The 24,740-nt window shown below is 31.7% G+C and overlaps 1 protein-coding gene across 1 annotated transcript; it reads right to left on the bottom strand.

The window, feature by feature from the left end:
* Positions 1-718: 718 nt before the first annotated feature.
* Positions 719-23,753, bottom strand: LOC140438821 (uncharacterized). The gene is made up of 7 exons (XM_072528465.1): positions 23,689-23,753; positions 22,288-23,084; positions 21,183-21,271; positions 13,324-13,781; positions 8,118-8,150; positions 1,243-1,461; positions 719-1,014 (listed from the first exon to the last, which is right to left on the bottom strand). Exons 1-7 carry the CDS (start codon positions 23,698-23,700, stop codon positions 733-735), a joined length of 1,890 nt encoding a protein of 629 aa, XP_072384566.1. The 5' UTR covers positions 23,701-23,753; the 3' UTR covers positions 719-732.
* Between the last annotated feature and the right edge of the window lie 987 nt (positions 23,754-24,740).

Genomic DNA, 24,740 nt, shown 5'->3' with positions numbered 1-24,740 from the left:
ATTCTCTCCATCTCTTGCGATTTTGGGCTGCTCTCATGGACTCGGAAAACGTCTTTCCAGTGGCTTTCTGTACTTGATCTGACCATCGGATAGGTGAGCGTCCTCTGCCTCTACGTCCTTCTACGTTTCCGCGTAAGAAAGACAATATCCCCCTAACAAAAACTTACATCTCTTGTCCTATGAATCACAGACAACATTTCAAATGAACCACACGGAGTTTATGAAATTCCTTGTGCATACTGCCTCCGATTCTATATTGGCCAAACAATTCATAGAATCCAAAATGGGATTTATGAACATTCCATTTCCTTTTTATAAACCAAGAATTGTCGGAGAAGCCATAGAAATATAGAAAATGCCAAATTGTCTCAATAAAAGCGATGACGGCATACAGTTACCTTCGACATGGAGACCTTTCATAAAGAAAATATCGTCCGCTACATCCGCCAATCAAAATCCTACTGTCAGAAACGTTCGCGCCAACCCCCACGCCAACCTCCACCCAAACCACGTCACCATTGACGGTATTAATGAACCGTCCTCTGTTCTCAGTGGCAGTAATGCACTAATGCGTTGGTCAGTGATCAGTGTAGTAGTGTCTGGGGACTCGGGAGACTGAAGCCCTGAAGAAGAGATCAAAGAGGATGTTGATGATATATATATATATATATATATATATATATATATATATATATATAATTATATTTATATTAATTACCTGGTAACTATTTCCTAGAAATAATGCTCTTTGTGTTTAGAGATGAAAACTGGAAATTTCTTTTCAACTACAATTGGCACTGCGACTTTTACAGGATAAGGTTTGTGAACTGTAACCGGATAAGGCTTGAGTACTGAAACAGGTTGAGGTACTAGAACAGGAACTTTTACGGGCACTTTTACAGGAACAGGTACATGTTTATTAACTATCACTGGATAAGGTTTCTCGACAACCACTGGAAATGGTTTTGGTACTATAACTGGGTAAGGCCGATCTACTGGAACTTTTACGGGCACCTAAAATCAATATAGTTAACAAATTAAAAAAAGACCGAAAAGTTTTCAGTTAAAAGCTACCTTTATATATTATATAAATATATTATATATATATATATATATATATATATATATATATATATTATATATATATATATATATTATATAATATATTATATATAATCAGTACTAAGAAACACTAATTTGCGACTTTTATTATTTATATTAAAAATCATAATATGTACTAACCTTTACTGGAAATGGTACGTGTTTGGTCACAGGCACTGCATAAGGTTGTGGTACAGGATATGGAACCTTTTTTGTAATTGTAAGAGTTTTAATGTGTTCATCAGAATGACCAAAATCCCCTGCATAGCTGTGGTCGAAACTTCCAAAGTCGTACAATCCACGTTTCTGGTGTTTCTTTTCTACCTCAGCACAAACAAAGATGAAAATCGAAACAAAAATCTAAAAATATTATAAATATAATACTTACACTGATTAATTAATAAAAATAATGTTATTTATTTAAAAAGAGCTTTCGCTTAATTTTAATGACGGGGCAGAATTTTTCATTCTGAACTGAATAACAATTTTACAACTTTATATACTTCTATAATTCCCTGTTTACATTTTCTCTGCTTTTGCTGTTGAATAATTTCACCATAAAACTTTACTATGTCAATTTTTAAATCAACATTCTTAATATTCCCAATACTGATATACGGATGTGAATCTTGGACCCTACAATAAGCGGAAAGAAAAAAGATAGACACCATTGAAATATTCTGCTGGAGAAGAATGGTACAAATTCCGTGGACTGACCACAGGACAAATATTTCAATTTTAAATGAGCTAGAAGTCAGCAAACGGCTATCCAGCAAAGTCCATCTCTAACGAGTAAAATACTTTGGACATGTTATAAGAGCAGAGACAGAAAACACGGAAATACTTATTATCCAAGGAAATGTAGAATTCCGAACGGCACGAGGAATATCTCCAACAAGATGGATCGATCAAATTACAGGCATATGCAAAAGACCTATGCAAGAGTTAAAAGAAATGACCAGAGATAGAGAGTGGTAATATTATTGTTATAAATTTAATTTACGTTTGAAAGCTTATGGGAAGCACTTCACCATTTCTATTGTTTAATTATCTATGCTACAACTACATTTCTATTTCATTACGTTTTTAATTGTAGTATTTATTTACTGGTTCACTATAGTATTGTGGCATGCTAAATTTTTCTGTTACTGGCCTGTGTGAGTATTTAAATAGCCCTTGTAGATTATTGGATAAACGAATACGTTTTCTTTTAAACCACTCCATTCAAGTACTAATTATACATAATCCCTCTTAAAATGTTATTGGTTTTTGGTTAAAAGTGTTCTAAAGCGTATTATTTTCTCATGGGAACGAATATTTCTAACTAATGTACACATCCCCTTCTCAAAAATTAATTAGCTTATGCCTAATTTATAAAAAAGGCAAATTCCGATTTTAGTTCTCAGTTGCCAGTTAATACTTGAATGTCAATATGCACTCAGACGTACATATTTGTTGTTTAGTTACCATTTAGAGAAAATCACTATTTTGTGGTAAGTCGTTTACTGTTCATTATTAATTAATTGCCACAGTATAAATCTCTTTTTTTATTTATTTACAGAGTCCCACAGACAATTCACTTGTTGCCGCCATGATTTAATTAACAAGCTCAATTTGTCACGTCGAGACCAACTATCCTTAGTACTATTTTTGTCGAAGAGGTAAATATATCTCATTTCAACATCTTCAGTACCATCTGTTTTTCTCTAAGCTTATGGTCCTATCATCAAAGGTCAACGAACTAAATAGTTTATAATGATAATGTTTTTTTTTTAGAGACAGTAGCTCTTATCATTTTTTTGTTGATAGTTTATTTTTAGTTTTTGATTTTAGTGTGTTACTAAATTATAAAACATTATAATTTAGTAAATTTAATGTAAGTAAAACATAACAATAGCCAATAATATTCGTTTAGATTGTTGTCAAAGATTCATTTAATATTTAATTTTTTTTGTGAGATATTAAAGTCTCGATATTAAATAATTTCCGTAATGATTTTATTATATAAATTATATAAATGACTGCAATCTCTTTTAAAGTATAAGATTTTTAATGATAGTATGTGTCATTATATTTTTATTAAAAAAAATTTGAGTATGAATAAACAATGTTTATTGTGTATTTTTTTTTTTAATTCGTGTTTGAAAGTTTAATAAACATTATTTTTTTGTGACGTATTATTTTATTTTTGAGTATAGACGATATAAATTATTTAAATTTTGTTGTAGAACATAATATAATAATTCTTCCAAAGTATTTTATTGAATGTATAAGCTTTTTTGCAGCTTATGTTTAGATATGTCAATTTTTATAGTTTTTTGTTTATAATTTGCTGATATGTTTTCTGACGTGTTTTTTGTGTTTTTGTGATGTTTTCGAGAAAAATCTTTGTTTAGTTTTTTTTTTAATCTTGTTCTTTAATAAGTTTCGGATTAAAACTTATTGACGTTCATTTTGTTTGACAGTTTAGCTGTATTCCGTGTTTCTTGTTTTTCTTTGTCAAATAGTTAAATTTTGTTACGTAATTATTACCTATCGTTTATTTATCTATTTTGATCTACAATTTTTTACCATCTATATCCTTACCCACCCCAATAACGCTCTTTGACTTGAGCAACGTGGTCTTCATTGAGTATTGTGTGAGAAAACATTTTATTATCAACTTTTGACAGCTTATTTGTGACAGTATATCCCTAGTTTAGGAACAATACCATAGAATATACGTTGTACCTAACCACTTTATTTCTAAAGTATTTTTAGTCGTTTTTGCATTTTGTAACACATACATCTTGTATTGAGGTGTCATAAGAATAATTATAATTGACGACAAGTACATTATTTCTTCCACTTTTCTACCCGTTTTAATTTAGTTCCATTTATTTTTAATCTTACTTATCTGTTGTTTTATTTATGTTATTGCTGATAAGCAAGATCCTGACATTCTTTATGTTTAGGTTTATTTTAAATGCCCATGTAAATGTCTATAATTGATTGTTCGTCTCTTGATTTGACTTCTCTTGTGATCTTGTGTATCCTTTTATGTTGGATTTGTGTGTTCATAATCACCAGGTTATTGTCTAAACAGAATTCGAGTAGGAATTTTTCATTTTTGTTTATTTTTCCTCCCCATAAGGTTCGATGACATTGTTCCATTTTTCTGCTTCTTTTCCCACTCTAGTGTTCATGTCTCATGTGATCACAATTTTCTCTGTACAGTCATTTATCACTTCTTGTAATTTATCCCAGAACTCATTCTTCTCGTTTTTTGTTGCGTCTTCATCTGGTCCATAGCATATGATTAGGTTTGTATTGGTTTCCTCTGTATCCATATCTATGTCTACTCTTAGTATACGTTCGTTGTAATATATCCAATTTTCTATTTTGTTGATACTGTCCTTCTTTATCATGCACGCTACTCCTGCCTGAGCTCTCTTCGTTTCTTCCACTTCACTGTATATTAGTAACATTAAGTTTTATAATATTATAAAGCCTTTTTCTTTGTTCTTTGTCTCTGTTCTAGCTACTATTTTAATGTTCTTATCTCTAATTTCTTCCCCCAGTTCTATTTCCTTCCCATTTATATCTCTCATATTCCATGATGCCATTTTCAAAATTATTTTGTTTTTTTTCTGTGTTTAAGTTGTACTTTAATTTGTTTTTTTTTCCGTTTGTGTTAATATCTTTAAATCTGCTCATGTCCCTGTTCTGTGCCTGTTTTGTTTCTCGGTCCGTCATTTGTTTTCCTTAGCTAGTTTTTTTAAACAAGTTGGCTCTGTATTGTATGTTACTTTTTCTATCCGGCCTGATTTTTGATTCCATTTCCACTTAATGCCTTCAATAACTATGAAACCATATCCAATTTTTGTCCATTTCCCATTAGTCTTTTCATCTGCTGCTATCTTCCTAAGATGTCTTTGTATTTCTATCTCTTTTAATGTTAGGTCACATTCTATATATACTCTATGTTGCTTATAGTTCATTAGTTTACCCTTGGCTTTCAGTATTTTCATTTTATTTTCGAATTTTTTACATTCGATAATACACATTGTTTCATTTATTTTTGTACCCTATTTATTTCTGATTTTACTCCCATTTTTGTTTCTATGAAGTTCTCTAGTTGCTCTGCTTCTATTGTAGCCTTGTAGGTAAGCCTCTCATTATTAGGTTATTTTTCTTCTTTTCTTTCTGACATGCTTTCAAGGTTATTTCTATTTTATCTATTTTTTGTTTCATCGTAGTCATTTCTTTAGATTTTCATTTTCTCTTATTTATTTCTTTTATTTGCAATTTGTATTCACTTTTTCTTTCCTAATTTCTTCTAGTTCCTCAATCATATTACCCATTGTATTTTTTATATCTTGTAGGTCCTTGTTTTTCTTTTTATTATCGCTTGCTAATTGTCTCATTAGTTCCATCATTTCGTTCTGGCTGGGTTTCATTCGTTGATGGTTTCGACCTGTCTGGTGTTCGGCTCACTTTTCTGCTCCTGCTAAATATGTCTATCTCCTCTTTGCTTTTTCTTTTATCATCTTCATCAACATTACCATCCGCTATCTTTCTTCTTTTTCAAATAATTAAAGTATTTATAAATATAAATATTTGTAACCGTTACGGATCGCGACAAGCGCCGCACCCACCTCAACAGATAAATCTTAGCAATTCTCGATCCTAACCAGTTTCGACTTCTACTGCTTGTAAATACAAATACAATCAATATCAAAACAACGAATAAATTCAGCCTTTATAATTCTGTATAGTTTTACCGAAACCTGATTAACAGACCTATTGTTTTTGTTGATAATTATTATTGTTTATCGTTCTTAATCACCCGTCCAACGCAAAAAGTTCAACTCGTTTTGATCCCTCAGAAGTTTCACTTTTATCCTTAGGGCAATTAAAACTAACTATTAATTAATTAATACAGTTCAAAAACAGATAACTGACTATTTACTTACATAAAGGTCCTTTTTAGATACTCTTTGCACTATTTTGTATGCAGATTACACTCGAAAACACCCAAGGTTGGAATTTAATTTCGGAGCCACACTACACACGTCCAACTAGTCCTAACTTTACTTCGTTCAAACGTTCGAGCAAAACTCAAAAGGACACAAAAACCTTGGATTATATCATTAAAAGAATAAAATAAACGATGAATCCATTTGAAACAGTTGTATTTCGACTGGCAAAGCTACAACTGATTCTAAAGAATATGCCAATTTCCCACTGGACGTCAAAGAAACTGGCAGTCAATAAAAATTAGAATTTATTTCAAATTGCTCTTCGGCTCCTGGAAGATTTGAGAAACCCATAAAACGTAACAAAATCATCAATTTTGCTTCTCAAAACATCACAAAAGTTCTCATGACTAAAAATAAAAATAAGTATTTATGAAAAGTTAACGAGACATCTTTGGACGAATTCTGATAGATATTATACAAAATAAAATTATTCTAATACATTGCTTTACTTTCCACTTCAACCCATATGGCCTGCACTTTTTTTATGTAATGGTAAAATTTTTAAAACTCCTAAAGCAACATTTGCGAAAACTTTAAAATCGTACATGCCACAAACATTTGAAAAAATTGCAGAATTAATACTAATAAAAATTTGTTCTACAAATGCTGTAGAAATCCATTTAATATTTGACCACTATTTGTCACCCTCAATTAAAGGTTTTGAACATCAAGCTCGAAAAGAATTCTATATTTTATACAAAATTTCAGGACCTTAATAAGTTAGGCCTAAAGATTTTTTGAAAAGCCTTAAGAACTATCGTTTTTTAGTGCTATCGTTCATCAGCGCTATCTGATATCAAGCTTACAGTAATTACATTAAATAAAAATAGAAGAAGCTGCTCTTACATGTTACCACGAGTAAGAGGATAGGCGAATTGTTTTTCGTGCTCATAAAATTGCACCTGGATCAAGGATTTTAATTAGAGCTTCGGATACTGATGGTTTGGTGATTTTGCTGAGAAATATGCCCAAAATTTCACAATTCGCAAAGTGGTTAGCCTCCTCAGAAAGCAAAAAGTTACATAACCAACACCTTGATTGCATTAACTGCATCTATTTGGCTCTGAAGTTAGGTTCAAAATTATGTCAACGTTTACTTGGTTTTCACGGGTATACAGGTTGCGATTACACAGCAGTATTTTGTAATAGAGGAAAAATTAGACCAATCAAAATATTTTCTTAGAATAAAAGTTATCAAAAGTATTTGCAACGTTAACTGATGAAGCCGACATATTGTTCACGAGTTCACCGCGAAAATTTATGATGTAAATAACTGCAACAAAGTACCTACATGGTGCAAGGAATCGCATTTTTAGAAAAACTTATGCTGCTAAAGAAGACAACAAACAAAGAGTTTAAAAAAAATAAAAAGTTTTGACTCCAACATTATACGTCATGCTGGAAATCTTTACAACAAAAAATTTGCAAAAGCAACCGAGTCGGAATGTACAAAACTTTATTCCGAAAACTCTGGTATACATTTAGATGATTATTTAAAACCAACAGGATTTATTGGGGGCCAAACGCCGTTAAAAGTGCAAGACATTTTTGAAATGACGAAAAATGATGGCGAATCTAGCGAAGGCAGTAATAAAAATTTAAGTTCCGATGAATCAGAAGTAGAATAAAAATCACTAATTAAAATCAATGTTTTAATTGATTATAGTCTGGAGAAAATTATATTGGGCACCTCTCTTTTAAAATTATTAACGCACTAAATTACCTATCAAATAATTTTTATCCATTAAATAGATCAGTGAAGGTCTTTCTTTTATCAGATCTTAGACTATATGTACAGTATAGGTATTAGAAACTACATTATGTACATTGGAATTTATTTGACGTAATGTGCAAAAATGATTAGTTACTTTGCAAAATAGTCATTTACCATTAAATATATTAACCATAACCATTAACCTATAATTTACCATAAAATATAAATATTTTACCATTAAAACATTTAATTACGTAATAACATAACTTTTTACCACTTACCAAAATCTTCATTGTAAATAAATGTAGGTGCCACTGAATTGTAATAAAAGACCAGTTTTTTTTATATATACTAGTCATAATATGAACTTTCCCCCGCAAAACCTTAATTTTCTATCAACTGTGAAAATTTGTTGCATTCCGTCCAATGGAGCATTTTATGCGTTTCTGTATTTCGTCACTATCTTATTATAATAATTAGAAACTTACATTTAAAAATATTGCAGAATTTTATTTTGCATTCAATAATTTTGGAAATAAAATTAAAATATTTTATGATTAACATCGGCATACAGCAAAAATCTTTATCCTGAGATAATTAAGTACTAAATTATGAAATGATTAATAAAATTTAAAAATCTAAAAGCTATATAGAATCGATTTATACTCTTGAAATATTTACTACAATTCTAAGAAAAGTACAAACTGTACTAATAGGTAAACTCCAAACTCTATAGCTTTGTAATCTTTAATAAACCATTTTTGACCATATTGCATCACTATACAATTTTCAGCAAAAATATTGTAATCGTCTAAAGACGCGATCAGCCAAAATAAAACTTTGGCCTCTTATTGGAAATAGGTGCTTAATTACCTTAAATATGCTATTTTGCACATAACATAATAGCGTAAATATAATTGCAGAATTTTTATTCTGACCAGAACAAGAATCAAAATACAGTTTTAAGATTTGGGTTCTTCCAGCTGGGTTCAAGGAAAGGTACTTTGCTTCTAAGTAATAAAGAAAATGCATTAGTGCGGAACTCACTTCATTTGACCCTTTGCCACTTTTGTTCTCAGTCCAGATGTAAGCAAAACAATTTTATTTATTTAATTATTTTATTAAACAATGCAAACATTTACATACTTCTACAACAGCCAAACCCAATATGGGTAGATATGTCACAGTACCACCAAATCTAATTACAAACCTTTTTTAACACTTCTGCTAATCAATTAAACCTTCAGTCACAACCACCTCCACCGGCTCAAGTTATTACAAATTCAGCACCCTTATACACTCATTCAAATCAAATACACCCTCAGCATATAGTCGAAAACCCAAATTACTCTCCACAGCCGACATCGACTAAAGAAGAAATAGAAAGTCATACACATGAACATGCAACTCCCTTATGGCAAAAAGCAACCAAAAAAGGAAGAAATCAGAAATAAATAGACAAACTAAGCAAAATACACCAACCACAAACTGTCAACAACACTGATAACCAAACATCAAGTACTTAATCAAAAGATCAAAGGCCACCTTCAATTTATGTCTACGGACTATATGGAAATGATTAACTCACTGAAAATGATTAACTCACTGACAGGGTTCACTCCCGCTGAAACTTATTATACAAAAGCACTCCCAGATAGTGTAGTAAAAATACACGCCTTGAGTCCAGAAATATACAGGAAACTAGTAAGCTATATGAGAGAAAAGAAAATTGTATACGACAGCTACCAACTTTATCAGGATATAGCATATATAATTGTAATAAGAAGACTTCATCACACAAATGTTGATATAGATGATATAAAAACGAAACTTGCAAAAAAATGTTACATTGTCAGAAACATATTCAATGTTTAATATAGACTAACAAAAGAATCTCTTCCACTCCTGTTATCGGTCTTGAACCCAACACAAATATTAAAACAGCATACGAAACAGAATTTCTTTTAGCTCAAAAATTAACGTAGAGGCTCCAAAACAAAAGAACAGTATATTCTAGTGCACCACCCCCTGGAACCAGGCCAAGCCAGTATATTGCATCAAATGTCAGGCCTATGGGCACTCCGAATCATGCGGTGGTCATTGTAATACAAAAACATGTATTAAACCTAAAGATACTCCTGAAACTTGCGCTTTATGTAATGGTAGCCATCCAGCCAATTACGGAGGTTGCACTGTATATAGAGACCTAGAAAACACAGAAACAGAAATATTGTAATACAGACTACAGACTACAATACAGCATGTAACCCAAGAAAACACAGTGCAGCAATCAATCACGTATAAAGGTATTTATTACCAGGTCGCCTCAGGACATCCCCAACGACAAAATGAAAGAAACGAAAGTAATAATACAGAAAAACCTAAGCAAAATCGTTCTCGATTTCCGAAGTGGAAATTGAAACGTCAATAAACTAATTTTAACGTTTAATTGTGGCTTATTCCCATTTAAATAGTAATTAATTTAAAATGCCACAAGAAAATAGCTTCAGAACAATATTAAACATAACATGTACCAAAGTTTTTCTACACCTAAAATTCAGAGTACTTTAATCAGAGTAGAAACATTCTTGTGGCTATATATTTTCGCAGCTATTTATTCACAACCTAGACACGATATCCTAATTGAAGAATACAACAAATTCTTCCAAAACTCAGGCTCCAACTTCCTGGTGGCAGGCGATTGGAATGCCAAAAATACCCTATGGGGATCACGACTATCTACAACGAAAGGTAGAAACCTACATTGATCATTATAGAAAAATAAATTTATTTTTCTTATCCACAGGACAACCAACATACGCCAGTAAATAATAACGCATACGCGTTCAAAATAGAGCCTAGTTTTAACCTAAGTTTGGATCATCGCGCCCTAATAAAAACATTAAGTATAATTATACATAAGCATAAATATATAATTAACAGCCATTATGACTATCTAAAATAAATAAACAGAGAACATTTGAAAACACCATTAATCGGAATATATCGTTATATATCATCGAATAAAAGAATCTGATAAGTTGGAATTAGCAGTAGAAAAGCTAACGGCTGTAATACAAAACGCTGCTTGAGAATCTACTCCTATAAGTAAAGACGGTAATCCTGAAGACAACAATATGCCATTACATATCAAACAAATTCTAACCGAAAAAAGACGATTGCTTACAAAATGGCAAACTTCCCGAAAACCACAGTTAAATAGACTAACACTGGAATCAACGTCACAGCTAAATAAAGGTCGTAATGATACCTTTAATTTCTATACTAACAAATTTTCTCCAAATGACCACTCTAAATGGAGAGCAACTAAAGCAACCGAGACTACTAATTCCTCCAATTAAAAAACCTGATAGAAGTTGGGCACAGACTGACAATTAAAAAGCAAATATATTTGCAGAATATTTAGAAAATATATTTACTCCAAATTTAGGTCATACATAACATAAATGATGGTGTAGTTAACGAATATTTAGCCCATGTTATCCTGATTCCCAAACTAGTAAAGGACAGCAAATTTTGGTAAAACTACAGGGTGTAATCAGTAGGTAATATTGTGGAAAATATCATCCTTAGCAGACTCCAAGCAGAAACAGACAGGCGAGGGATAATTCCAGAAGCACAGTTTGGATTCCGATCAGAACATTTTAGCGAGCTAAAGCAACAGAGTACATAGCAGCCAGTTTAATCCTAAACAATACACAGAAACAGCCTTCTTGGACGCAAGCAATGCCTTCGATAGAACCTGGCATAAAGGTCTAATTTACAAAATGAGAGGCTATGGATACGTCGGAGCAATAACAAGACTAATCTCTTTATACTTGGGAAACTGGAGCTTTAGAGTTTGAATAGGACATGTCTTGTCCGAGCTCGAAAACCCAGAGGCAGGAGTACCATAGGGAGTAGTATTGTCACCATTACTGCGTAAAATATACACCGCTGATGTTCCAAGGTTACCTGGAACTCCATTTAGCCTTTATGTCTACCACACAGCAATAGCGGCCAAACATATAAATGTAGATATAGCAGCAAACAACCTGAAAACAGCGTTAAAACACATGAGGAATGAAGTATACAATGTAAAATCGCCATAAATTCTACGAGATATCCGAGGATACGAAGAACTGCGATCGAAGCAAAGTAAGTGGTTATACACGTGACGAAAGCATTATACCGACTTGTATGCTGCTTAGTTTATACAAAAGTAACTAGAAAACCAAAAATGTCTTAATAAGAGTAATCCTAGCGCTTATTAGAAAAGAGATCCATGACATTGGATAAAACATCGACAAAATAAATTCAGAGTCATTACAGCTGAACCTTAAACTAAGTAATACAATATATCCGACAATGTGGAATTTTTATCTTACTAAAAAAACAAATCAAAAAGTTTGAAAATCTTTTACTACAACAGCGGCCAGAGAAGGCAAAAAAACTACAAACAAATTATTTTATAACTTTTCAAATCTGACATTAAATGAGGTCACAAATAGCGTTTTTTCAAAAGGTTACAATTTTGTGAACATATCGTGAAAAGTTTTACACCTATGAAGACAAAAATGAATATTAAGTGAACTGGTGCAATCAATGTGAGACGAAAAAGTGCATTTGAAGTTCGCTGTAAATGTTTATTTTAGATATTTATGTATGAACGGTTTTCGGAGTTTTTTTGTCATTTATTTTTAAAATATTATTATTAAAAGTCAATAACAAATGCAATAAAAAAATTTTATTTGACGTTTCGGCTTTTGAAATTTCAGTATGAGAAATTGTTTTCAAAATCATCACTTGTATGTTGTCAAAGTTTGTTGTATGCTTGGCTTTCGTTAGAATTTTCTTCCACTCATTTCGATATGTGCTTAGTTCCCTCCAGTTTCTCACTTCCAGAATTTTGATATCTCTCATGACCTGATCCTCCCACGTATCTCTGCGTCTTTCCCTTTCAGTTGCTGGTTTCCATCTTGTGAACTTCTTAATCAGTAGGTCGTTTTTCCTTCTCTCTATGTGTCCCAGCCATCCCAGCCTCTGTGCTTTAATAAGTCTAACTATATCTTCTTCCTTCAATATGTCTCTTAGTTCATGGTTCATTCTTCTTCTCATTTCTCCGTTGTCCATTCTTATCGGGCCCATAATCCGTCTGAGGATTTTCCTTTCGAAAATTCTCAATTTTTCTTCATCTTTTTCGTATATTTTCAGTTTTGTATTTCTGGATAAGTTCTTGTCCTTCATGAGACTATGACATCTCCAGTATGTTTGTTGCCTGCTAGTATTCGTTCCGTTACTCCTTCACTTCTCTTGTTTTGGGCATTCACTATTACTCACAAATATTTAAATTGTTGGACTCTTTCAAAAGTGTAGTTTTCTATTTTGATTTCTCTCGTCCTGTTATCTTCTCTTCTAGAGCAGATTAGATATTTTGTTTTTCCTTCGTTAATTTCTAGTCCATGCTTCTTTTGCCAGGACTGTTACTGCTTCTTTTAATATTTCCTTGTATCTTCCCATAAGAATTAATTCATCTGCATATGCAACTATTTGTGTTAAGTGGTGGGCTATAGTTCCTTTAATTTTGCTGGCCTTGACTGTTTCTTCTACTGCCATGTTGAATAATGTAGTTGAGAGGGAATCGCCTTGCCGCACTCCTGTTTCTATTGCAATTGATTTTGTGCTATCTTCTTCTGTTGTTACTTTAGCTCGAGCTCCATCCATGGTCATTTTTGTTGACCTGATTAATTTTGCTGGTATATCTTGATTTTTCATTTCAATAAATAATTTATATCTTCCAATAAGTTCTATGTTGTGTTCGTGGCATTTTTCGTTTGTTTGTGTAACTGTTTGGATCGCATCTGTAGTGGATCTGTCTTCTCTGAATCCTTGCTGGTAGTCCCCAATTTTTTCTCTGTGAACTTTTGCTTGATGAGGGCTGAGGGCTGTTAAAATTTTATATGTTGTGCTTAGTAGAGATATTGTAACAACTATGGTTGTTACAGTGTGTTACTTCTCCATTCTTAATTATTGGTATAATTCTGCCCTCTTTCCAATCCTCGGGCATTTCTTCAGCTTCCCATATTCTAACTATTAGGTTATAGATGCTTGTTAATAACTTTTTCCCTCTGTTTTTAATCAGTTCATTGGGAATTTCATCTCGGCCAGGTGTTCTTTTTTGTTTCATTTTTTGAATGATGTTGAATGAATAAATATTCATCATATGTTGGTATCCCTATTTCATTATTTCTAATCTCCTCCATTGCGCCTACTTCCTCTTACTACATAATATATCCTACAACATAAATAATACTAGTATTATTTATGTTGTAGGATATGGTTTATTTATTATAGGACAGGGCGCATTCACAGAACTCATGAATATCTACTGAAGAAAAAACTTATTCTTCCTTTTTATGATATATATTTATAATTTAATATGGTTTTCAAAGTTTTTTATGTCATTTATTTTTAAAATATTATTATTAAAAGTCAATAACAAATGCAATTGTTATTTGAAGTTTCAGATTTCGAAATTTCAGTATGAGAAATCGTTTTCAAAATACAAATTCTATAAAATTCAATAAACCTACAACAGCAGCAATAGTTTGTTACGCTACTGTAGAAACTGTAATTTGGTTAAAGGATTTTTTGTCAGAAATAAATTAAACATAAAATTTGTCAATATAAAACAAAATATTTTAAATACTTTAACGCATTTACTTCATTAAATTTCTTAAAATATAAACATTTAATCGGTTGACTTATTAAAAAAATTAGTAAAAAGTAGTAAAATTGTAAAAAGTTGCCAAACTAGTAAGATTAGTTGCCTAAATAGAGGTAATAAGAAGCTCATTAGAAACACGCCGTTGCTACCATAGATTGGTACGTTTCTGCAAATGTTTATAAGCTACTTTCTTTTTCTCTCTTGTGTGAGGTTGGTTGTCTTCGAACCAACTACAAAACGATATTTCTCATTTGGATTTTTCTTCTGCAGTTATTACGTTAAATATTATCCCGAATATTAAAAAAATTAAATAATTGTTCAGACTACATTTATCTAATAATATTTCTGAATATTTTTTTTCTACTGATATGTAAACTTTTTTGTTGCTGTTGATTTTAACTGTTATTGTACCTATTCTGTTTTTTTTTTGTGGTCTCTTCTACCTCAATTAAATGGCTCCCGCCAGTAACGTTTAAGCCACTTTTCGGACCTTGTCGCGCAGTAACGTTCCAAGCGCCCGAAGATGTCTACTCGCCTACTACTGCCTAATATTGATCACTAGGAACAGAAAAGCAGCAGGTAAAGACGGGATACTAAACGAGTTACTAAAATAGTGCGGAGCAGAAATGACAGAAAAATTAACATTAGTTAATAAAATTATAAAACACAATAAAATACCGGAAGAATGGAAAACCAGCAAACTAATTCTACTATTCAAAAAAAGAGAAAAAAAGCCAGAAAACTTAAGTGCTAATAAATCAGGGGATAAATTTAGGAGATGAACAGGGTTTTCGTAGTGGAAGATCGTGTACAGATGCAATATTCGTTATAAAGCAAATTATTGAAAAATCAATAAAGATAGACTATATATATATATATATATATATATATATATATATATATATATATATATATATATATATATATATATATATATATATATTGATATGATATGGGAGAAATAAAAATGTTTAAAGAAAATAATTTATAAGTTATATACTAGATAATATTAGATATAACAAGTATTTGGTTATTTTAAGAAGTTATATACTAGAGAATTTAATAAAAATTATTTATGTGAGGGCATTTTTAAGAAATTAGCATATAATAATTGTAAAAAGTTGTATTTTAATGTTGTAAATATATTTAAGTGAACCATGTGACTAGGCAACCAACTATACATGTGAATATACATACTCTCCAAGTGACATTTTAAATAATTAGGAATATAAGTGGGGTAATAATAATAATGTTAGTTTAAAATGTTTAATTTATATATATTTACTGATTTAAGTGTTTATTCTGATCTGAAAAGCCTAAATGTCAACAAAATTATTAATAGAAAGTATGGAATTCTCTAGATCACCGGAGATGGCCTTGTTTGCGAAACGGTTTGTTCCAGAAAATTCAGACATGTATTTAATAGAACAAATGGAACATGATTTCTTACCAGATGGTTCTGGAACATCCAAAAAGATATAAATACCCGGTGATTTGGATTCAGTTAGTCAGTCAGAAATTTTAGTAAGAAAGTCCATTCAGTTATGAGTTTTTAAGTATGAAAATTAATTAGAGGCAGTCAATCAGTTACAATTGTTCAATATAGTGAGTTAAATCAATATTAAGAAACAGTATAAAGAAAATAATATTGAAGATTAAAAATTATGTTATGTATAAATGATGATAATGGAAGAAGTATTAATTGAATATTAAAATTAAATGATATTTTGGTGATTGGATATTGATATATTGAAAAGAAGAATAAAAATAAATGCTGTTTGCTGGTTTGCTTGGTAGTTTATAAATGCTGGTGAAGAAAAATATCTTAAATTGGTGGAAGCTGATAATTGGAAAAAGTAATTTCATAAAAACAAGGATAACTGAAGATGAGAAGAAGACATTTGAGTGGTGATTATAATCTATATAGTGGAAAACAGTTCATTTAGGCATTCAGTGACAAAAAAGTACAAAATTTTTGGTAATATAATTTAGTTCGTGTCATAACAATTTCAATTTTGAAGATAGTTTGTTTAAATTTTACATTGTCTATAGAATTTAATTAGTTTCATAAGAATTTCAATTTAAAGATAGTTTATTTTAAATTCACATTAGCTAGTTTAGATATATATATGTGTGTTTCATAGTAGATCTAATAAAGATAATTTAAAAAAGTACTTACAAACTAATTCTTTGAGAACCGCGATAAAAACCCTATATATTATATTATTAAAAATACTCATTGCTCATCATTCAAACAAACAATACATCATAACAATATATTTATATATATATATATATATATATATATATATATATATATATATATGTTAGTTTTGATATTTCCGCGGGAGCTGTATGTTATATCAATGGTATTCCGGGTTTGACTCCGCGTTAAATGTTGTTGGTTTTGATAAAAACCATTTTGACGACGCTTCGGCAAGATCTCACTTGCCATTTTCAAGTATCTCTGGATGGTCTGCTTTTTGTCGATGTTCGAGTGGAAGTGACGCTACGGGTGTTAGGCAGCTGGCTTTTGTAGTTACTGCGCGTTGTAACTACAAACTACACTTTTATCAAAACCAACAACATTTAACGCGGAGTCAAAACCGGAATACCATTGATATAATATATATATATATATATATATATATATATATATATATATATATATATATATATATATATATACATATATATATATATATACATATATATATATATATATATATATATATATATATATATATATATATATATATATATATATATAGAGGGTATAGTTCATCCCAAACCCTTCTTTCAGTGCGTCACAGTTGATCGAATTCTCTCTAACGCATTAAGCTAGAAGTGACAGAAAAAAACGTGAGTCTGTGATTATTATACATAGAACTTGGAAAATTATATATCGTTCACGGGTATTTGCATATTAAAGCGAATTCTACTTACGGATATATACCTAATTGGTTGGAGTTTAGAATACGCTAAATAGATATCCAATCAATGATGCGCATAATATAATTTGACGCAGATGGGCTCGATAGTGACACTACTTTGACAATGTCAACTGATAAAATGATAATTGTCATTCGAGGTTAGTATTTTCAGCGATGATTTTCAGACATTTTACAGTGAAAATTTAATTTTGTACTTATTGTAGTTTTTACTCCACATTTTCAAAATATATCCTTTTCACATTTAGCCGATTACGATCCTTCAACTGTCAGATTTAACTAAAATGTCATGCAATAATTCTCGACATTCTTAAAATCCTATATGACGTCAAAATTAGTGACGCACTGAAAGAAGGGTTTGGGATAAACTGTATAATAGACCAGCATTTCTGTGTCAGATTGACCTAAACAATGCGTTTAACAGAGTAAGACTCAAAGATGTAATCCATCTTCTGTATAATAGAGAAGCTCCAATAAATATTATAAAAACTATCGAAAATATCTACCAAAACAACAAAAGGGAAGTCAGAATAGATAGACAACTTACAGAACCCATAAAAATAGGCAGCGAAATAGGACAAGGGGATTCATTGAGCCCCACGCTTTTCAATTTTATAATGGATGAAATAATCAAAAGCGTTACGAAGAGGGTACAGAATGGGAAACAAATAAATCAAAATACTCTGTTAGGTAGATGACGCAATATTGATAACCCAAGATGAAGATCTTGGGTTATCAATATTGCGTCCACAGATTTAAACACTGTTTAAAACTGGTCCATAGATTTAACATAAGAGCAAAAGAATTTAATATGACAATCTCATCTCAGAAAACTAAAACAATAGTAGGCAGCAAAGAACCAACCTGATGTAAAATAGAAATTGATGGCATCAGTATTGAACAAGTAATGGAAATAAAATACCTGGGAATTACACTGTCTATCTATGGAGACCTGGACAAAGAAGTGAGAGATCAAGTACAAAAAGCAAATAGACTGGCAGGATGCCCTAACAACACTATATGGTGAAACAGACACATTGACCCTGAGATGGAATCAAAAATTTATAAAGCCAGTAAGACCAATAATGACATATGCTGCAGAAATTAGACCCGATACAGCCACAACGCAAAGGCTACTGGAAACAGCAGAGATGAGAGTACTGAGAAGAATTACAGGAAATACGTTGAGATCGAAAGAGGAGTAATGACGTTAGAAGAAAATGTAACGTACAGTGTATAAATGAATGGAGATAAAATGGAATAGAATAAACATAAGCAGAATAGACGAGATCCGTGTCGTCAAAATAGCAAGAGATAAGTCACCAATCGGCAGAAGAAGTAACGGACGACCGCGCAAAAGATGGAGTGACGACCTTCCATAGAGGTACTAATCCAACAAAAGAATGCACACACAAAATGTCATGTGTGTCTTATGTAATGGTAATGGAACCGCCCAAGGTGGTCATTATTAAAAACACAATTAAACATCATCTCGCAAGAGAACACACACAAGCCACAAATATAGTTGTATACATAGCCAAAAAGCCCCAAAGCATAAAATACCAAAAGAAGACTTTAAAGAATTCTGCGACGAACTAATCACATGATTCATTTTTGGCTGACTATAAAGCAAGCCAAGCGTGAGATTTGGGGTTCTAGACTAGATACGAATCGAGAAAGAGAGCTGTATAAAGCAATAAACAACAGTAATCTAGAAATTATAATACGATTACCAACGTACTGGATAACCGACTTAAATAAAACCACTGATATTCTAGACTTTGGCTTAACTAAATAATTTAACAAGAACTATATGCATGCTGAGTCATGTTATAAACTATCTTGATCATTCTAGAGTTATTATAAGACTAAATAAAAAAATCCTCCACAGGGAAAGGCTGTGTGTATTACATAACAGTAAAACAAATTGAAACGTGTTTATACATCTGGTGGAGAAAAGACTTCCACTAAACATTTCCCTAAAGACCAAGAAAGAGATAGAACATACTCTAGAACACTTTAACTTAGTCATGCAAGAAGCTACCTTAGACTCAACGATACCCAGCAATAATAAAAAGAAAAGTGAATGCACATCGATATCTATACGAAAGAAAATAATCCAGAAAAAAACTCAGGAAACAGTGGCAAGCAGCTAGATCGCCACAAACAAAAACACAGCTAAACAATGCTGTAAGTGAGCTAAAAGAAATGATAATAACGAAAAAGAAACTACAATTCAGTACTACAAACTACTCCCTATGGAAGGCTACTCGAAAATTAAAAAGACCCCAATACAATATACCACCATTAAAAAAAAGGCAGATTGGTAGAACACAAAAAGGAAAAGCAGAGACATTTGAAAATTACCTATGAACTCTATTCATTCTCAATTAAATAACTGACCCGAACCGAGAGGAAACAATAAACCGAACACTTGAAGAATCATACCAGCTAGAATTATTGGAAAAAAGAAAAAAAAAAGTGAAATAAAACCACAATAAGATTAAACACCAATCCTGAAAAGTCCCACGGTACGACCTTATCACAGGACAAATATTACAAGAGCTGCCGGAAAAAGGATATATATATGTAGGGAATATTTCTTAGTATAAGTATTTATCAAAGCTTTATTCGTTAGTTACGCCACTGCAAGATACCACTTAAACTATATGCTTAAGTCGCTATAAACCAGACGCCATTCAGGGGCGAAGGGGACAGGAAATATGTAGACGAGATCACACATTCCTGAGCTAAAGGGGATTCGATATTTGTCGCTCGAACTGAATAGACGTAAATTATCGCGCACGCCGAAAAAGACGAAAGACGAAAACAATTAACGACGGGGGTGTTCGATTCTTTAATTCGCAGACAATTATACGTAATTTTGTGTACCTGTAAATAACATCATTACAAAAATCGGTAAGATAGTTTCGAAATTTATTTCGAAAAGCCATTTTATTGTTGCTTCCTAATAAGACAGAGAAGATTATTTTTCACGTTAAGAACGGCTATGAATAACTGTTCTGATGAGACTTATTAAGTCGAAATACGTATCAACAGATACATAGACGCTTTGTACGTGAAATCAAATCTTTTCTGTCTTTTTCATAACATCATTACAGTTTATTTTATGTAACAAAGACTTCTCGTATGAATCGCGGATTTTTATTCTAACGTTAGTTCCTCTTCAAATAATAAAAGAACTTTATAGACCTACACATATCTAACACAATTATTTAGTTCAATCATGATAATCAGTTATTACCCAACACAATGGAAAATAGCTGAAATACCACCCATTTTGAAACAAGGTAAACCATCTAAAGGGTAGAATCATACCGGCCTATCAGCCTACTACAAGTGCTCTGCAAAGTGTTCGAACAACTGTTACTAACAGGACTAACATCTCCTCTAGAAGACAACGGAATAATTCCAACCGACCAATTTCGATTCAAACAGAAACAATTCAATAAGTATATCGAATAGTAAAAAGAATCGATAAAGACCTTGAGGCAACCAGATATTGTTCCGCCCTATTGATAGACATAGGACAGGCGTTAGTCAAGATATGGCACCAGGGATTGCTCTATACGCTAAGGAATTGCTTACATCTAAACTATTTGCCCATAACAGTGGGAGTCCCACACTGGGTCCTGTCCTGTACCTACCAACATGGCATGTCATCACAATAGCTACATTTGCAGATGATACGACGATCTTATGCTCCAACAAGAATCCATACATCGCATCAGAACTGCTGCAAAATAACATAAATAAAGTCTAAAAATGTTTAAAAAATGGGGAATTAAACCAAATAATCAAAATTCGATATATGTAAGATTTACAACCGGTACAGAAACATGTCCATCTCTATGTATTAACCAAAAACAAATACCACAAAAAGATGATGTAAAGTACCTTGAGATTTACATGGATAGAAAACTGACCTAGAAAAAATACATATTTCTAAAAGAAAACTGGGTCATAAAGTGGGAGACATATACTGGCTAATAGGAAAACAATCCCAGTTAACAACTGAAAATAATTACTCCTATACAAAGCGGTGTTAAAGCCACTATAAACCTATGGGACAGAACTGTGGGGAACAGAGGCAAATTTTAATATAGAAATTATGCAAAGGTTTCAATCCAAAATACTAAGGATGATTTTTAATATACCGTTGTATATCACCAACAATGCCGTGCATCGAGATGCAGATTATTTTTTATACAGTTTTTATTTTAAACCTGCTTAGAGTAAATATATGATGACTAGAAAGGAATTGAATGTGAGTAGTGAATCGATGTAAAGAACAGCTATTTTGTGACGCTACCCGTGACGATGCCTTCTCATAGCGCTAGTTCCGGGACGCCAGCCTCAACGTTTTACTATAGAAAAAAAAAAGTAATACAACACCAGTATACAAGCTTCAGAAACATTTATAATGTATTGACACAAACGAATACGTTTGCTAGTAAATATTTTCTTTCTGTTTTATTTTTACATTTATTTAGATTTTGTTTATAGAATTATACTTTTATTTGAAGAACAACGTCAACCACAAACAAAAGACCCTAAAAAAATAGTAAAATTACTTGACACTAAGATAATAAAAAATAAATCTTTATTAGATCATAAAATTAAAGAATTGATACAAGTCGATATCACAGTTGCGAACAAGAATAGTCTGTTTTACACCTATTAAAAAAACTCTCTGTCTTCTTTTCTCAGAGCTATTTCTAAGATTCACCTTAAAGATTGGCTTGAAATTAGTGATGACCATATCCTCCTAATGATGAACTGACATCATGACTACTAAAATCAGAGGAGCTTAAACTTAAAGATCCAAAATGACCACTTCCTCCAAAACTTGCGTGTTCTCCTAAATTGCTTGCTCCAAATCCTAACGAGTCGTGATCTCCACTATACTGAAGTCTACTGGAACTGTAACTGTCACTTCCATGACCAGAGTGGATAACAACGGGAAAAAGTTTCTTTACGATCTGTATGTCTGGTACATGAACTGGAACGGGCTTGTGGACTGGTACTGGGTAAGGTTTAGGAATGTGTACTGGCACTTTTACAGGGACGGGAACTTTGTATGGTACTTTAACTGGAAAAGGTACATCTTTAACGATTTTTACTGGATAAGGTTTGTCGATATGCACTGGATATGGTTTGGGAACATGAACAGGATATGGTTTGTCCACTTTTATGGCTACCGGTACTTTAACGGGATATGGGATTTTCTTTTCGACAGGTACAGGATAGGGCTGGGGAACTGGTACATTTACTGTTTTGTGAAGTGTTATGTGACTAACGTGACCGTTCTCTCCTCCAATACCTCTGCCAAAGCCTCCGTCAAAACCACCGTGTCCCCCTATATCGCTCCCTAGACCATTATCGCCTAAACTGCTTCCTAAGTCATGTCCTCCCAAACTAAGTTCACTTTTATGTCCTCCAAATTCACCTCCATGGCCAAGGGCGTCTCCACCTCCTCCAAGCAGTAAGCCGCGTTTCTTCTTTGGTGTTTCTTCTGTTAGCACAGTGGCTATCAGCAAGGTGCAAATCTAAAAAACAAAGTATAAACTTACAAATATTGAATTTATGCAAATATTTTATAAAACCGGCGTTTTTATATCATTAACCTAACAAAAGACTAAAAATTAACAATGAAAAGTTTATCGATATATCTTCAAAAAGAAATTCTTTTAAAATCAAATATTTTATTACTATTTTAAGCAACAATTGAAGTTTAAAATAAATTTATTAACGTTTCTATTTTCACTTCGAAAATCGTTAGTGTTTTGAGAACGATTTCCGAAGTGGAAATTTAATCGATAATAATTAAACTGCAATTGTAGCTTATTCCGATTAAAAAAGTAATTACTTTAAGATGCCACAAGAAAATAGCTTCAGAACAATACAAATATTTTATTAACGAAATTAATTGTAATTCTTCTTAATATACAATTTATTATAGATGAGAATAAAATGTATATATGATTTATATATTTATATATTATATTTATATATAAAATAAGTTTATACTTGTTTAAAAATAATACTATAAAACTTTATAAGGGTCTTTAGTAATCGTTTTAATAAATAACATCCGCCACTGATTTTTGGTATATCACCAGTTACTTTTTACAGCTCGTTTTAAACACTTACCAAAATATTCATGTTCACAAAATGAAACCAAGTAGAGAGCGATTGATGTAGTTACGTGGATTAAGGTGTCTATTTATACCGAATATAATCATCGTACCCCTCTTATTTGCGCCAGTATTTTCTCTCTCATCGCAAAGTATTGTACCCATTATACAGTTATAACAACAGTCTTGGTCGATGGTCTTTGCAATTGGTCTGGAACAATATGTCCTGTTACTCTTACTAGAACCATCTTGTGTATAATTTTGTTCTTTCTATTATATTTAGACACTTATCTATATTGTCTTAAATATTTTCAAGGTGGTTATTTTTGTCACATTCAAGTTTTATTGTTAATTTGATTATTTATCTTCTACCCATTTTTTTATGTAATTCTTTAACTTACTCTGAAATCATTTGCACAACTTAAATCCCCCAATCTTTGATGTTCTTTATTATTCTTCAATTCTGTTGTCAGTCTTCAAGTCAGTATTTGTAGTATTTCAGCTTTGTTTTTGAATGCGAAAGTTTATCGTTGGCTATACGAATGATTAATTATTGTCTTCTTTATTTATTTATATTATTTTATTTAGTTGGTTTTACTTCACATTCCATAAATAAAAACTTTTCTATTGGAGTTACTAAAGAGGAAAATTTTGCACGTTTAGAAGGGTGATTGCTTTAAAAGGATATACATAAACTCTGTGGAATAGGCCTTAGACTGTTTAGGTAGGTACTATATGTATTACGTACTTACACATTCGTGTTTTCAGACCATAAGATAGGATTTAATACGAATTTTTTTTCCATAGCTAATGTTAAAGTGTTGATATAACAACTGTTTTGAGTAGATAAAGTATCACTTTAACCGCAAGGGTATATAAAGTGACCCTTTAATAGCAATAGTAGATAAAATGTTTTAACTTTTTTTTATTCAATAAAATTTACAAATTCAAACACATTAGGGATTAAAAACAACTGAAATTTTACAATTAACATTATTAGAAATATCTATTTTTGGAGCATCACAACTTGTACTCGTTTGCTTAAACACTTGATTCGAGGTACTGGAT

This window comes from Diabrotica undecimpunctata, chromosome 4 (genome assembly GCF_040954645.1).
Source record: "Diabrotica undecimpunctata isolate CICGRU chromosome 4, icDiaUnde3, whole genome shotgun sequence".
In the NCBI taxonomy this organism is placed as follows: Eukaryota; Metazoa; Arthropoda; class Insecta; order Coleoptera; family Chrysomelidae; genus Diabrotica; species Diabrotica undecimpunctata.
Note: the sequence above shows the minus strand (reverse complement) of the source record. Positions and strands in the feature narration are given on the sequence as shown.

Excerpts from the sequence above, each read along its gene's own strand:
- LOC140438821 (XM_072528465.1), bottom strand. Across the intron at positions 21,272-22,287 it reads TTAGGAGGATATGGTCATCA|CAGTTCTGATGCGATGTATG; the intron begins CTAATTTCAAGC and ends GTTATTTTGCAG. Across the intron at positions 1,462-8,117 it reads TATTTACAATGAAGATTTTG|ATTTTTGTTTCGATTTTCAT; the intron begins GTAAGTGGTAAA and ends TAATATTTTTAG.